This window comes from Lepidochelys kempii, chromosome 3 (assembly GCF_965140285.1).
Source record: "Lepidochelys kempii isolate rLepKem1 chromosome 3, rLepKem1.hap1, whole genome shotgun sequence".
NCBI classification, from domain to species: Eukaryota; Metazoa; Chordata; order Testudines; family Cheloniidae; genus Lepidochelys; species Lepidochelys kempii.
In genome coordinates this window covers 171854340-171870085 of record NC_136382.1, presented here as the reverse complement: position 1 = coordinate 171870085, position 15746 = coordinate 171854340, and the positions used below count along the sequence as shown (strand labels likewise).

Sequence of the window (15746 nt, the reverse complement as noted above, 5' to 3'; positions counted from 1 at the left end):
ACCAGAGAGGTCATGACGGGCATTGTGGGACACCTCCTGGAGGCCAATTAAGATGATGAAGTCAAGTGCTGTGTCTACACTGGCACTTTGTTGAGAAACATGGAGGCAAAAGAAATAAGTCGCTTGTTCTGGTGGATGTATTTAGTCACCAAAATCTTTCCTGTCAAAAGTCGCATTGCAGTGTGTATGCACACTCTGTTTGGTCGACAAAAGGCAGATTTTGGCAACAAAACTTGGTAGTGTAGACAAGGCTCATAGACTCATAGACTATCAGAGTTGGAAAGGACCTCAGGAGATCATCTAGTCCAACCCCCTGCTCAAAGCAGGCACAATCCCCAATTTTTTTTGCCCCAGATCCCTAAATGGTCCCCTCAAGGATTGAGCTCACAACCCTGGGTTTAGCAGGCCAATGCTCAAACCACTGAGCTATCCCTCCCCCTCAAAAATAAATGTAACTTCCCTAAAGTGATACACAGTATGATGGATAAGGTGCATACCCACAGGCTGGTTTCATTTTTTGCTAATCTTATTTGTAATTAAATCATAGAATCATAGAATATCAGGATTGGAAGGGACCTCAGGAGGTCATCTAGTCCTACCCTCTGCTCAAAGCAGGACAAATCCCCAATTTTTGCCCTAAATCCCTAAATGGCCCCCTGAAGGATTGAACTCATAACCCTGGGTTTAGCAGGCCAATGCGCAAACCACTGAGCTATCCCTCCCTCCCCCCTGAGGGATAAGGCCTAACACTCAGGAATCCTGACTCCTATGTGCTTGCTTTAACCACTAACACAACACTCCATTTGTATTCTTCATCTGAATACTTTCACCTTTAAAACAGCATAAGTTACAAAACGAACCAGCCTTGTCCCCGTTATATATTTGACAAGAGCAGATAACTATCTTCGCTGATGGCTTTTGCAGACATTCTGTTCTCTCCGGTATTTTATATTTAAAATCTCTGTAAAGTTCTGTAGTTACTTATGTAAGATACAAAGAGAGAGTGATAAGTATCACTTGTTTCTATGCCAGCCTCAATTGCATTAATGACTCTGGGGTCATCCATTTAAAAGACCTTAGAAAGTTTCAAAAATATATTAAATGAAGGAAAAAAGAAAATAAATGAAGGCACTAAAGCATAGACTTGGAACAGATTTAAGCTTTCTAATATAATTTCTAAATGAAGAATCCAATAAGCGAGGGTTACTTTAAATTAAAATCATTATGATGTGCCCAATTTTGATCTGAGTCTTAACAATGTGAGGTTGATTGCCATTGTATATCTTCACAGCTCTGTTTATATGCCAGGGTTTTATCTGATATCTAGTTTAGTGGACAAATTAAACACTGCGAATCTGTCTTGCTATAAAGAGAGTAATTCTAACCCACCCACCTATGGATTCTGCCCTGGTCCCTATGCTTCTTGTCTGTGTGCTGCATTGGTCCCTGCTCAAAATCAGCAGCCAGGTGGTCTGCCTCAATACTCCACCCATGAGCAAAAATTTCACCCTTAGCTTCACAAATATTACGCAACGTACAGCACGTGGCTATAGCCAGGGGTATATTATCCTCACTGAGGTCTAACCTGCCAAAAAGGCATCACCAGTGCGCCTTCAATCTGCCAAAGACACATTCCATGGTCATCCGGCACCTACTCAGCCTGTTGTTGAACCACTCCTTACTGCTGTCCAGGTTTCCCGTGTAAGGTTTCATGAGCAACAGCTGTAAGGGGTATGCCAGGTCTCCCAGGATAACTAAGAGCATTTCAACATCCCCCACTGTAATCTTCTGGTTTGGAAAGAAAGTCCACATTTGCAGTTTTCTGTATAGGCTGGCATTCCTGAAGTTGCGTGTGTCATACATCTTCCCGGACCACCTTAAATTGATGTCAGTGAAATGCCCAGTGATCCACAAGCATCTGCAACACCACGGAGAAGTACTCCTTCCTATTGATGTACTCCATCACAAGGTGGTCTGGTGCCAAAATTGGAATGTGTGTGCCATCTACCACCTTCCACAGTTGGGGAAACCCATTTCTGCAAAGCCCTCCACTATTTCACGCACATTTCCCAGAGTTACAGTCCTTCAGAGCAGGATGCAATTTATGGCCTGCACACTTGCATCAACGCAGCCCAACAGTCAACTTCCCGACTCCAAACTGATTTGTGACTGACCAGTATCATTCTGAAGTCGCCAGCTTCCAGACAGCGATTGCCACACACTTCTCTACCAATAGGGCAGCTCTCACTCTGGGGCCCTTGTGCCAGAGGTCTGGGGCAAGCTCCGCGCACAGTTCCAGGAAGGTGACTTTCCTCATCCAAAAGTTCTGTAGCCACCGCTCGTCATCCCAGACCTGCATGACGATACGATCCCACCATTCAGTGCTTGTTTTCTGAGTCCAAAAGCGATGGTCTAACCTATGCAGCTGCTCCGTGAATGCCAAAAGCAATCTAAAGTTGCTCCTATCCATATCACACACCATGTCAGACAAATTGGAGTCTTGTTCATTTAGGAACTTCATGATTAACTGCAGTGCCATTTGCAATGTGTTTATGACAGGTATCCGAGCACAGGAGAGCAGTGCAGGATCCATCCCTTCACACAAGGATGCCAGGGTGCACAGCAAACAAGGGCCATTGAAAAATGCAGTGAAAGAAAGCCGGAAGCCCATGGAATGCTGGGATGGTAAACAATGCATCATGGGATATTGAGCCCAGTCCCAAGATGTGCCATGATCTGTTTCGCCTTCCCAAAAGACTTAGTGGCAGAAGGTGTCAAGCTGCACTGTGGGGTAGGTACTGGCAGTGCATTGCTCACACTGTCAATGCTAGTACCCCAAGTGTGGATGCGCTCTGCTGACAGAGGGAGCGAGTGTGAACATGCAATACTGATTTTTATTATAGCGCTTTTTGAGTGTTGACATAACTTTTGATGACAAAACTCTGTAGTGTAGACAAGGCCTAAGGCACAGAGAGACTAAGGCCCAGCTAAAGGGATTTAGGCATTGCAACACAGAGCGTTGCTGCACTAAACTTTTAGGCTCTTAAAGAATCTCAGGAACAACACTGCAAACCATAAGCCATCAGTTAGATGTCTGTGCTCCCCTTACAATGAATGGGGAGAGACAGGTGCCTTAGAATGTGATCCACAAAGCCAGCACACTTGGCAGGGAGCCACCTAAGCTACCAATGGGAGATACCAGTGAGAGGTGTGTCTGCAAAACCCTGCCCCTCTCATGGAGTTCAGCACCTAAGTCTGGGCTTTAGGAGGTGCTTATCTCTGCTTATATTCCATGAACTGAGGGAAGACAGGCATTCAGCCACCTAAATCACAAGCTCAGAGGCCACCTAGTGGATTGGGCCCCTCAAGTGAGTTCACACAAAACAGGGCGAAGCATGGAGGAGGAGAAGAGGAGACCCTCCCTTCAAACCTCCTGAGGGGGCGAAGGGTTTGGATCTACCATCTCTCAAGTGAGTGCCCTAGCTACTGGGTTCCAGAGTGGTAGCCATGTTAGTCTGTATCAGCAAAAAGAACGAGGAGTACTTGTGGCACCTGAGAGTCTCTAAGGTGTCACAAGTACTCCTCGTTCTTCTAGCTACTGGGGTATGGGATATTTTGATGTAGGGTTCCCTCAATCTCTACTGTTGAAGTTGTTCCACTTTAATTAAATAATTGAATAATTAAACATTAATTGAGCCAAAGAAGGAGTTAGAATGACTATATAGCCTAGTGGTAATAATTAGGGCTCTGTATCTGTCATGGAAGTCATGCTCAGGTGGCCCCCAGGACATCCACACCAGCCACTGCTCTGGCCCCCAGGCAGCAATCCCCAGCCGGCCGGAGCATCCGTGGTCCCCGGCTGGCTGGCCGCAGCAGCCATGATCTGTGGCCCCCGGCAACTAGTGCCACTGGCCCCCAGCTTCCTCCACAGGAGAGGTCCCCCTCCCCCCAGCAGCAGCCTCCCCCACAAATGCTCTCCTGCCCCCCTCCCCCCCGATTTAAACACATTTTTAGTATGTCATAAACAGATCACAGGCCATGAATTTTTGTTTATTGCCTATGACTGGTCCATGACTTTTACTAAGAATAGTCGTTACTAAATCGTAGCCTTAGCTATAATCAGTGCCTTTTCAGGCTGCCAATAATGTATGACAAATTTCAATATATTTCAGAGTTAAAGGAACTTGGAAAATATATTTATATTGATTTGTTTGTCTGAACAGGGAATAGCTGCTGTTCATCAGTAACGCTACCAAGCCTTCAGCTGATTGCAGGGAGGGGCACTGCTACGCCCGTATGCAATCAATTGAAGGCTTAGGGCCTAATTTGTGAGAATTCCCTGCAAACTAGAGATGAACCACTGCTCAAAAGCTGTATCCAGTTTCGGTAGGATTCTAAATTGGGATCCAAACTCTGGGGCAAATTTTGAAATTGTGCCTATCTTTACTAACAGTGTTGAAAATCTTTAAGTGAAAGGTAAAAAGAAGGTTGTATATAATCTCATTTAAAAAAAAAAAAAAACCTGGGTAAAATTTACTAAGTAAGGCCCGTGACCAGTTCCAAAATTGAAATGATATATATAGGAAAAGAGATTTCCATTAAAATAGTGACTAAGACTGAGTGCAAATCAAAATGCATAATGCAAATCTATAAAGCCCTAAACAGCTTCTGCCCTAGCTACTTCAGACTCCCCCCACCCCACCCATGCCACTGTGACAGCTGAAGTCAGCAAAGGTGTTTCAGTGAAGAGGCAGTAGATTCAACACTTGAAGTAGGGCATTCACTGGGCCCATATAAACTGAGGATATGTGTACTAATGTAGCTAGTGTCAAACTAGGATTAGTTGCATTGGTGAAACCCATGCAACGCCACGTTGCAAAGATGTAGGTGATATAGGCATAATGATACAAATATTCCCAGTAGAGACTCTGGAATTCATTTCTCCCACTGCTTGAAGAGAACTGGAATGTTGGCCTTTAAACGAGTCATCTCTTTTCTCAAGCATTTCCTAAGGGTTTGGGTTTGGTGGAATATTTATTTCTAGGGAATGTCGTTTTTCTTTTGTGCCTTAAAAATAATTAATACATAACAAAAATGCGTGTTGGTCTGAAATGCTATATGTATCTCATGAGATGTGAATGCATAATAAAAATAAGGGTGGTGTCCGTTTGAAAAGGAATATCGTAACGATTGGATGTCTAACATAGTGAATGCCGGTGGAAATGAGGTAGGATCAGAGGCTAAAAGAGGGAAAGAACAAGTTAAAAATTGCTTAGATAAGTTAGATGTCTTCAAGCCACCAAGGCCTGATGAAATAATCCTAGAATACTCAAGGAGCTGACTGAGGACATATCTGAGCCATTAGTGATTATCTTCAAAAAGTCATGGAAGATGGGAGAGATTCCAGAAGACTGGAAAAGTGCAAATATAGTGCCAATCTATAAAATGGAAAATAAGGACAACCTGAGGAATTACAGACCAGTCATCTTAACTTCAGGACCCAGAAAGATAATGGAGCAAATAATTAAGCAATCAATCTGCAAACACCTAAAAGACAATAAGGTAGTAAGTAACAGTCAGCATGGATTTGTCAAGAACAAATCATGTCAAACCAATCAAATTGCTTTCTTTGACAGGGTAACAAGCCTTGTGGATGAGGGGAGTGGGGGAAGTGGTAGACATATATCTTGACTTTAGTAAGGCTTTTGATACACTCTCACGTGACCTTCTCATTAACTGACTAGGGAAATACAACCTAGATGGAGCTACTATAAAGGTGGGTTCATAACTGGTTGGAAAACCGTTCCCAGAGAGTAGTTATCAGTGGTTCAAGGTCAAGCTGGAAGGGCATATCGAATAGGGTCCCACAGGAATCAGTTCTAGGTCAAGTTCTCTTCAATATCTTCATAAATGATTTAGATAATGGCATAGAGAGTACACGTATAAAGTTTGTGGACAATACCAAGCTGGGAGGGGTTGCAAATTCTTTGGAGGATAAGATTAAAATTCAAAATGATCTGGTCAAACTGGAGAAATGGTCTGAAGAAAACGGGATGAAACTGAATAAGGACAAATGCGAAGTACTCCACTCAGGAAGAAGTCCAGAGAAGAGCAACAAAAATGATTAAAAGTCTAGAAAACATGATATATGAGGGAAGATTGAAAAAAAATGGGTTTGTTTGGTCTGGAGAAGAGAAGACAGAGGGGACATGATAACAGTTTTCAAGTATATAAAAGGTAGTTACAAGGAAGAGGGAGAAAAAATGTTCTCCTTAACCTCTGAGGATAGGACAAGAAGCAATGGGCTTAAATTGCAGCAAGGGAGGTTTAGGTTGGACATTAGGCAAAGCTTCTTAACTGTCAGGGTGGTTAAGTACTGGAATAAGTTGCCTTGGGAGATTGTGGAATCTCCATCATTAGAGATTTTTAAGAGCAGGTTAGACAAACACCTGTCAGGGATGGTCTAGATAATACTTAGTCCTACCATGAGTGCAGGTGACTGGACTAGAGGACCTCTGGAGGTCCCTTCCAGTCCTATGATTCTATGTCCTTTATCAAGGCAATACACTGTGTATTCTAAAGGTATAAGAGGGATGGACTCAATACAGTAGGTTGCTTACATCTCTAACTAATGTGATTCTGCTAAGAAAAAGAAGGAAAAAAGCTAATAAAAGATATTCTGTTCATATAGTGAAAGTTGTAAAAGCTCAAGTTTCAGATTTATTACTTAATAGTTACATTCTGACCCCACAAAATCTATTTTATTAATCCTTTTATTATTGGGTGTGGGGCAGAATAATTGCTAATATCTTTCTCCATCTTTTCATTTGGATGGATTAGGCAAAATCAGAGTAGGATTAAGTAGCATTAAAAGGCACATCCTTCTGTTTTTTAAGGTTTTCTGTTTTTAACATAAAGCAGATGCCTCAAATTAAAGCGGATACATAATATTATTATATTTTAATTATTTGGAATGTATCTAGAGAAGCATTTTATTCTGGAGGAGGATCATATCACTAGCTATATAAATAGCTTCTATGATGCAGTGTTTCAGAGGAACAGCCGTGTTAGTCTGTATTCGCAAAAAGAAAAGGAGTACTTGTGGCACCTTAGAGACTAACCAATTTATTTAAATTGGTTAGTCTCTAAGGTGCCACAAGTACTCCTTTTCTTTTTATGATGCAGTGCTGGCTCTGTAATACCTCTTGGATAAATTGTCCTATTAGTAAAAGGGAAGCCAATGTTTGCCGTTAACAGCTGAAGATCATGTTGTAGTTTTAGTTAACTCATTTCCAGTGGAGATACACTTGCTGTGAGAAGATTTCTAATGGCTTCAGCACTGAAAGGAAAGAAGCATTGATTCGTTCAGCAGTAGTTCTACATACAAATATTCTGTTGGCCCATCAAGGAAAAGAATACAAAAATCTGTTGTAACCCATTCAGCCAATCAGTTCATTTTGGTTCTTAAAATGGTAAGTGCTGAAAAACTTCATTTTCAACATGGTATGGCAGGTCTCTCTATATAAATATGTTTATTATGTATGCACATAGAGTGTAGTGGTACATACGGAGTCTGTATGCACATATAATCATACTGTATATACAGTATGCCAAACAATTGGCAGTAAAAGTTTTAAGCAACAGATATATTTTTCTTGATCATCCACAACTACATTACTAATTTTCTTTGCAGATTACAGTTTGTGTGCTATATATTCAATGAAAATGAATTTGTTACATAGAGTTGTGTATATTAAAGTTCTAGATGCTGTAATATGATTTATACTATATGTTCAAATATATAAATCCGTGGGTGGTAACTTAGTACTATGAATCCAATTTCACGAAATATATTCATTCCCCACATTAATCTAAAAAATGAGCCCAGACTAGAATCTACATTATGGTTGTTTTATGAGAAGGAAGAAAACAGCAAGTTATCTTTATACCACACCTGAGTTAGCGTACACCACATGGAAACACTGTGATAGGTATAGTATATTCTTCTAACAGCTTGCATCCAAATATATTTAAAAAAGTAATTGAAGGTCTCGTAATGAGCGGTTGTAAAACAACTAGAGCTTTCAAAAGAATGCTTGTTCCAGGCACTGTGCAGAAATACTTTTTCAAGAATCAGGCTTTTATTTACGTTTTTTCCAGAGATTTTAAATTAATATCTTATGCGGTTTATTTCACAGTAGGGAACTACAATTCCTTTTTCATTCAAAAAGGTCAAGAATAAGTAATACTACAAAAGTATTAACTATGGCAAAGCTATCACAGAACAGTGTCATACTCCCAAAGCGAACTTTCTTGAAATTTCACCAGTGTTTCTTACCATTTTAAGCACTGCCTTGATCCTGCAATTAACTCCATTTATTACTTAATAGTTACATTCTGACCCCATAAAACCTATTTTATTAATCCTTTTATTATTGAGTGTGGGCAGGATAATTGCTAATATCTTTCTCCAACTTTTTCATTTGGACGGACTAGACAAAATCAGAGTAGGATTAAGTAGGATGTGGGTGGACTCCTGTGCACACACAGACCCACTGGAGTTAATGGGGCTTCTGACAGGCAGAGGGGTTTGCCCATGTAGGAGCAATAGCAAAACTGGAGCCTTACAGGCTTAGCAGGATAGAGTCATTGAACATTGCCACAGGGAGATGTGAATTTCGCATACCTGGATTAGCAGGGACCTCTGCGCGGCATGGCTGATTCCCCCGGAGAACATACAGATCATTCTACCAATAGGGTATCTTGGGGCTCCCATCTCCAAGAAGTTTTTGTTACATCCACAGCTCCTACGAAACTTGTTGGCAGATACATGATCTGGGGGGGATGCACTACAGTCCAATTCAGCAGTCCCTGCCTGTTCCGCAAAGCGCTTAGGAACATGCTGACCTTTAGGCTGGACCTAAGCCTTGAGTTTCTTGTATTACTCTCTCTATGCTGCATATTTAGCCCTGCACTATGCTGAACTACCAATATCTGAAAGCTGTCATAGGGAAATATGCAAAGAAAACCACTTACAGTAATACACCTTTTAACTCTACTGGAATATGAGTAAGGAGGAGTTTTCAAATACATAGAGAGGGAAAAGGATAAATATTTTGTTCTAAAGAGGGACAGAAAACATGTATGCATATCTTCTCCTTAATAACAGGATGACAAGGAAATTGAAGGGGGAAATAAGAAAAGAGAACAGTGTCACGAATCTTTGGTTGGTAAAATTAAATAAATAAATTGAACCAGCAACTGATTTTCTTCAACATTCATAATATTAAGTGTTACAACATCAAACATGATTATAGCAGGATATTCTCTAGCTAAAGGTCTGGCAACAAACTCCCTACTTTATATTTTATGGGGAAATAAACTCAGCCTTAAACAGTTGAAAATAGGCAGATAAAAAGTGATTTTAAAGTTACAGCAGAATGACAGCAATTTTGCACTTCTGTGAATCAAACTTTTTTTAAAAATTCAATTTTGCAAACGGGTAGCCAATATCACAAGCATATCTCCCTTGTTGTGTTTTGCAGGAAAGAAACATGTAATAAAATAACCAACACCCTAATTCAGCAAGGTGCTTAACCCATGTGTCTGACTTCAACACAAGTCATCACACTAACTTCAATGAGATGATCCATGGACTGAAAGTTTGGCAAGTACTTAAGTACCTTGCTGAACTGGGGACTCACTCTCTAATGTTTGAAGGAAACATGGGGTTTTTTCATGACATGGCAAGACTGGATTTATCCCTACATGACCTAAACTGCCACATATCCCCCTTCTTCATGTTCCTCCCCATGCTCACATTAAAGGAGCTTGCAAGTGCAATATCTACAATGCACCCAAGGGTAAGTCTACAATGCAAAAAAAGGAGTGTTCTTAACTCGTTAATCTAGCTAACTCAGGTTAAAATATCAGCAAAGATGCTGCAACTCAGCTTTTAACTCAGATTAGCAGCTTGCGTTCAAGCCTATAGGGCAGCCTGCAGTTGAACTCAAACTGCTAACCTGAGTTAAAATCGGAGTTACCGTGTCTTCACTGCTATTTTAACCCAAGTTAACTAATATGGGTTAGCTAACCAGAGTTCAGAACTCACGCTTTTTTGCAGTGTAGACATACCCCCATGGCTGCTGTTGACTGCTTGAGCTTTTGTCACTAGAAACTTCTGTATCAGGCTGGTTGCTGCTCCACCCTCTCTCTGCTTTGCTAGGTGCTGGGCGGCCAGAGAAGTTCCGCGCACCTCCTCCGCCCCACGGGCCAGCTCCGCAACTCCCATTGGCCGGGAACCGCGATCAATAGGAGCTGCAGGGGCAGTGCCTGTGGGCATGAAGGCAGCACTCACGACGCAAAGCCGCCCAGCCGCCCATGCACCTACAGGCCACAGGGACCTTGTGGCTGCTTCCTTGGAGCACCATAAGCACTGCTAGGACCCTGTAAGTGCTCCTGCACCCCAATCCCTGCCCCAGCCCTGAGCCCCCCTACTGCACCCCAAATCCCTCATCCCCAGCCCCACCCCAGAGCCCAAACCCCCAGCCAGAGCCCTCACCCCCCCCACACCCCAACCCCCTGGCCCAGCCTGGAACCCCCTCCTGCACCCCAAAACCCTGATCCCCAGCCCCACCCCAGAGGCCTCATCCCCCCACATCCCAATCCCCTTCCCCACCCCAGTGAAAATGAGTGAGAGTGGGGAACATTGAGCAATGGAGGGAGGGGGGATTGAGGGCGTGGGGCGGGGCCTTGGAGACAGGGCAGGGCATGGATGGGGCTTCAGAAAAGGGGCAAGGCATGTGGCAGGGCAGGGCTGTTTGGTTTTGTTTGATTAGAAAGTTGGCAACCCTATTTCCTGATGATGGCTAATGGAGTTTTGGGAGATGAATGCTAACGGAGCGGTATTACCTACTGCACAGTATACTACAAATGCAAAATGCAGGTGTATACACACGTGTAAACACTCAGAGTAATCTGTTACCATACATAACACTTAGAGCCTGTCTGTACTGGGGATGTTTGTGTGGGTGCTGATGCACCGCCAACCCCACAACATAGACGCACTGCACTGGTTTTACACAGGTCTTGCATCCATGAGACTACTCCTGGTTTCAGAGCATCTTAGTTGGGATTTAGGAGTGTGTAAGATAATCAAGATCTGACTTGTATTGTGTTCCCTGTATAAAGAAGGAAAGTCTATTTCTTTAAACCTTCACTGATTTGCAGAAAGGTGCTGGATCCACAGCCCTAGGGATTAAATCCCTGTCATCCACATAATGGGTACAGCATGGGCAGTCTAAAGGCTCAATATCCCATTATCAACTCCCTCAGCCATCCAGTCCCCCCTTTAATTTTTGTCAATTAATTTCAATGTATTAATTGATTTTCTGAAATATGGGTACATTGTATTGTAAAAGTGGTTCTACCAGATAGAAAAGAGCAACTACAAACTGGAATATCTCAGCATATCCATGGAATGTGCATCTGCACACATGAAGTGGGTGAGGCGACATCTTTTACTGAACCAACTTCTGTTAGAGGAGACAAGCATTTGAATGTGTGCAGAGCTTGTTTTCAGGACCTAAGGTTGGTCCAATAAAAGAAATTATTACCTCACCCACCTGGGGTCTCTCATATCCTGGAACACCATTGCTACAACGACATGGAAAACAATATACACACACATATAGAAATAAACATATAAAATTAACCTGCATTGATTTCACAACTTGAAAATTTTGTCTACCCATAGAACTTTCCAGTCTTGAGAAAAAGTCGAGGAATTGCACGGCAGTCAGTGTACTGATAGCATTTGCTATAATATATCCTACTGCTTTAAATAAGGGTGAGATATGAAAGGCTTTCAATAACAGTCTGAGCAAGGACGGTTTGTGGACCAGGCTGTGATCCCTTGCTTCAATACAAAGTTAAATCAAACAATGGCCAGAGTTGAATTAGCTTCAGAAAGCTCGTCTATGAAAGCTCCCTTTCAGTACAAGCAAAAACCCATCAATGTCGCCCATTAACCACTAAATGAAAGAATGTAAAAGACAGCTGTCTTACCAATTGCTTTCTGATGGCAAACGAAAATTTCTGTGCTGAGAAAAAGGTTGTCAGCTATATTTTTCCCCTCAGTTTCCGGGACATGTTGCATAATATATGCAGTATGAATCTGTTCAGTGTCTTTTCTAATATAAACACACAAAAATGTATTGAACAATTCATAATGGATTCCATGTTGTTTTATGTTTCTTTAAATATCATTGTGTGATCCACTGATGCTTACGATTAACTGGACCTCAATCTTGCAACAGATAAATTGCCCCACTGTTTTCAATGGGACAACTCATGTGCATAAGAGATGTAGGATCAGGTGCCTGGTTTTGATGTGGCGCTGTTCTCCTCTGTAATGCTAAATCCAGAGTAATGGTTATGAAAACTGTTTATTCAAACACTAGATTTTCATGGACTAGTAACATGAACACATTGTAACTCTTTCTCCCACTTTTATTTCCCTCATCTTACCTGGTCTCTTCTGTAGCTATAAAGTAATCATCACTGGGCGCATCTAGCCAGTTTTGCCTCTGTCTCTTGATCACTGGAATGGTGCTTGGCTTAATGGCACTCCTGTCAACTTGCAAGGCCTTACCGTTGGTAGTCATGTGTGAATGGGAAGTAGTATGCTGAAATGATAATGAAAAAGGAAAAATATTTTCTACAGAATTACGGTGTCAATGCAGTACTACTGTTTCTGTAAACGATAATGCACAGTCATCCTCAAATATAAGTAGTTTTCCTCTACAGGTACAGAAAGCAGCCCACACTTACCAGAACAGTGAAGTTTAAAAATAAAGCCCTTTAAATAGTAAAATAATTATAATACTAATAAAATCATATTTTGCTTTTATAGAGAGTCTTTCACTTGTAGATCTGAAAGCATTCTGCAAAGAGTTACGTCCAATTTACATTTGATAAACCGAGGCACAGGGAGGTGACATGAATTGTCTGAGGTTACACAACAGGTCAGTCTTGGGGCTGGAAATAGAACTGCATCCCAACCCAGTGTTCTAGCCACCAGAACACACTACCTATTTTTAGGCCCTAACTCCAGTTATTGCTCCCAAATTTAAACAAACACACTACCCAATTGTAGGGTCCTCATTTTAACTTTCTCTTTAAATAAACCCCCAAGACCCTGCATTTACTGAATCATGAGGGGGAAAAAAAACCCAGAAAGCCAAAGGACCCGACCCAGTCCTTCACCAGCCTGGGAGCAGGAGCAGGTTCAATGTTGATGTTACTTTTGTGGGTCAATTATTTTGAGTTCATTCAGTATTCATTACCTACTAGAACTGACTGCAACCCTTTTGCCTACAATTTAATATATATTGTATTGTTCATAATACAATACACTGACTTGAGCTGAAGATTGTAGTGAAAAATCAATGTCCCATAGGATGAAAAAATAATTGGTACTGGGGACAGAATGCCGGAAGCTGCAAGCTGTGGGTCCCATTGCCTTTAGAAACCTGTGATGGTAGAGGGGGAAAATAAAATTTTCTCTGGAGCGTAACTTGTAAATCACATTGTGAAAGAATGTCAATAGAAAAGGAACCTGTAAATGGTGAAAACTGGATTGCTGTTTACTAGATAGTCAAGTACAGAGAGGAAGCAGGAATAATGCTGTATCTGAAATTCAGTAATGTCCTTATTTGACTACTTAAATTAAATAGCCAAGATTTAAAAACATATCTATGCTGTGCCCAGCACCATGGTATCTAATGGCCAAATTGTTAGAAGTTTTCAATACCCACAATCAAAGACCAGATTTTCAAAACAGCTCAGCTCTTACTAGGCACCAAAATAAATTACCAGATTTTCAAAAGAGCTCAGCATGTCTGGAACTCATCAAGGTTTCTTTGGTAATCACTGTAGAAATAATAAAGGCATTCCTCCCATGCCTGTAATTACTGCTAATAATTTTTAAATGGACCAACCCTGCAAACCCTTCCTTATGTGAGTGTTTCTTACGTACAGAAGCAGGCCATTTGACCTTGTGCAAGGAAGGGCTGGATGAGTGAAGATTTGCAAGGTACAGCTCATAAATTGCTCAATATATCATAGTGATGCCAGTGTATTAGACCCCCCAAAAGAATAATTTGTCAGGGTCAGAAGACCATAACATTGTCATAAAATAAACTTCCAAAATAACCTTTTTTGTTTAAAATGAACAAGGGCTATACCAGTTCACTATGAGTCCTACATTCATATTTGATTTACTGCACTCAAATTATGTCACACCTCTGGGCCTGCCCAGGACAAAATGTATGACAAAGACTCAAATGAAAGGACTGAAAATGTTATTCCTGCAGGAAAAAATTAAGATTCCTGTGAGATTCATTCTTTTAGCGTAACTATTTCTGTGACTTAGCTTAACAATTCTTCATTTCTGATGTAAATAATTTTCAACAATAAAAGTGAGGAGATGCCACATTTGTGTGGAACGTAGATAGCTTTGGGACTAAAATGAGTGATGTCCCTCATAATGAGGGACGACAGAGAGGTAGGTGTTATTGCAGGCAGCACAGGTGTTGCCACCTATGTTGAGGTTGCCAACACTTCCCATGATAAGGCCCCATTTTCAATTGCTCAGAACTGTGCCAAACTTTAACCATAAACATGAAAATTCTCCCTGTCAAGTGTCTGTCTCAAGCTGAATTATATTGGAAAATTTCAGCAAAAATGTTTGACGTTCCTCAGAACGAGGTTAAAGAAAAATACGTTGTTTTGCCCATGTTAAAAAAATTCTTACAACCATTTGAGAGACTTTCAATTCAGTGCACAGAATGGATGGTGTTCTGGGAATGATGAGGGATGCGTAGTGGAAGGAGACTGTTGTCTGTAGGGCCTCTACCTTATTTGTTACAAAAAGTTGGAAAGTGTATAGTGAATGAGGCAGGGGATTGCAGGAAGAGAAAAAATGGTTTAGTGTTTTAGGCAGTTGATTGATGCCCTAGAGAAATTGATTCTATTTCGCTCTCTGCCACAGAGTACTTACGTAATGCAAGGTAAGCCACTTAAACCAAACTTTGTACAGGTGTCCACTAACTGTTAGTTTCTCATTTTCTGGATGCTCAACTTGAGACCTAGGGTCTGAGCACTCATAGCTACTACTGATGTCAATGGGAGCTGTGGTCCAAACATACAAAGGGTTATACAATTCTAAATTTTCTGTAATATCAGTCCTTAGGCATCTCAGACTGGGCATCCAAAACCAAGAGACACTTTTGTGATTAATGTTTGCATGTCTCATCTCCCCCTCTATAGAATGGGAATAATACTGTGACAGGTTCCCCCTGGGTTGCCACCTGGAACTGGGATACCACTGAGCCCTCTGACCCACCAGCCTGGGCTCCCTCTCACATTGTGGGGCTGCTGTGCCAAGCTGCAGACCTGCTCCCAGTCCCACACTTCCACCAGCATTTACACCAGTAGGGACACACCCAGCTGCAGTTACACGCAAGCTCTCTGACTAGCCTCTGAACAAACCAACAGAGAGGCTACAGCCAAAATAACCACCAGCTTTCCAGCCTAGGACCCCACCCCCCATGGGAGTATAAACACAAAATTATACTGTCTTGCACTGCACAGGGTAAGCTCATAGAGTTCACCCTCCTCCCCAATGTGGAGAGGAATATGTAACAATCTTTGCCCCTTGAGCTACGATTTGCCATGCAGGTCAC

General features: G+C 41.7%; 1 protein-coding gene across 1 annotated transcript in view; it reads right to left on the bottom strand.

Moving 5' to 3' along the window:
* LOC140909538 (metastasis-associated protein MTA1) overlaps positions 1-15746 on the bottom strand; it is a 45061-nt gene that overhangs the window by 14385 nt on the left and 14930 nt on the right. The window contains exon 2 of the mRNA XM_073339061.2: positions 12529-12686. Within this exon, the coding sequence (XP_073195162.1) occupies positions 12529-12686 (158 nt within the window). The remainder of the gene's footprint in view (positions 1-12528; positions 12687-15746) is intronic.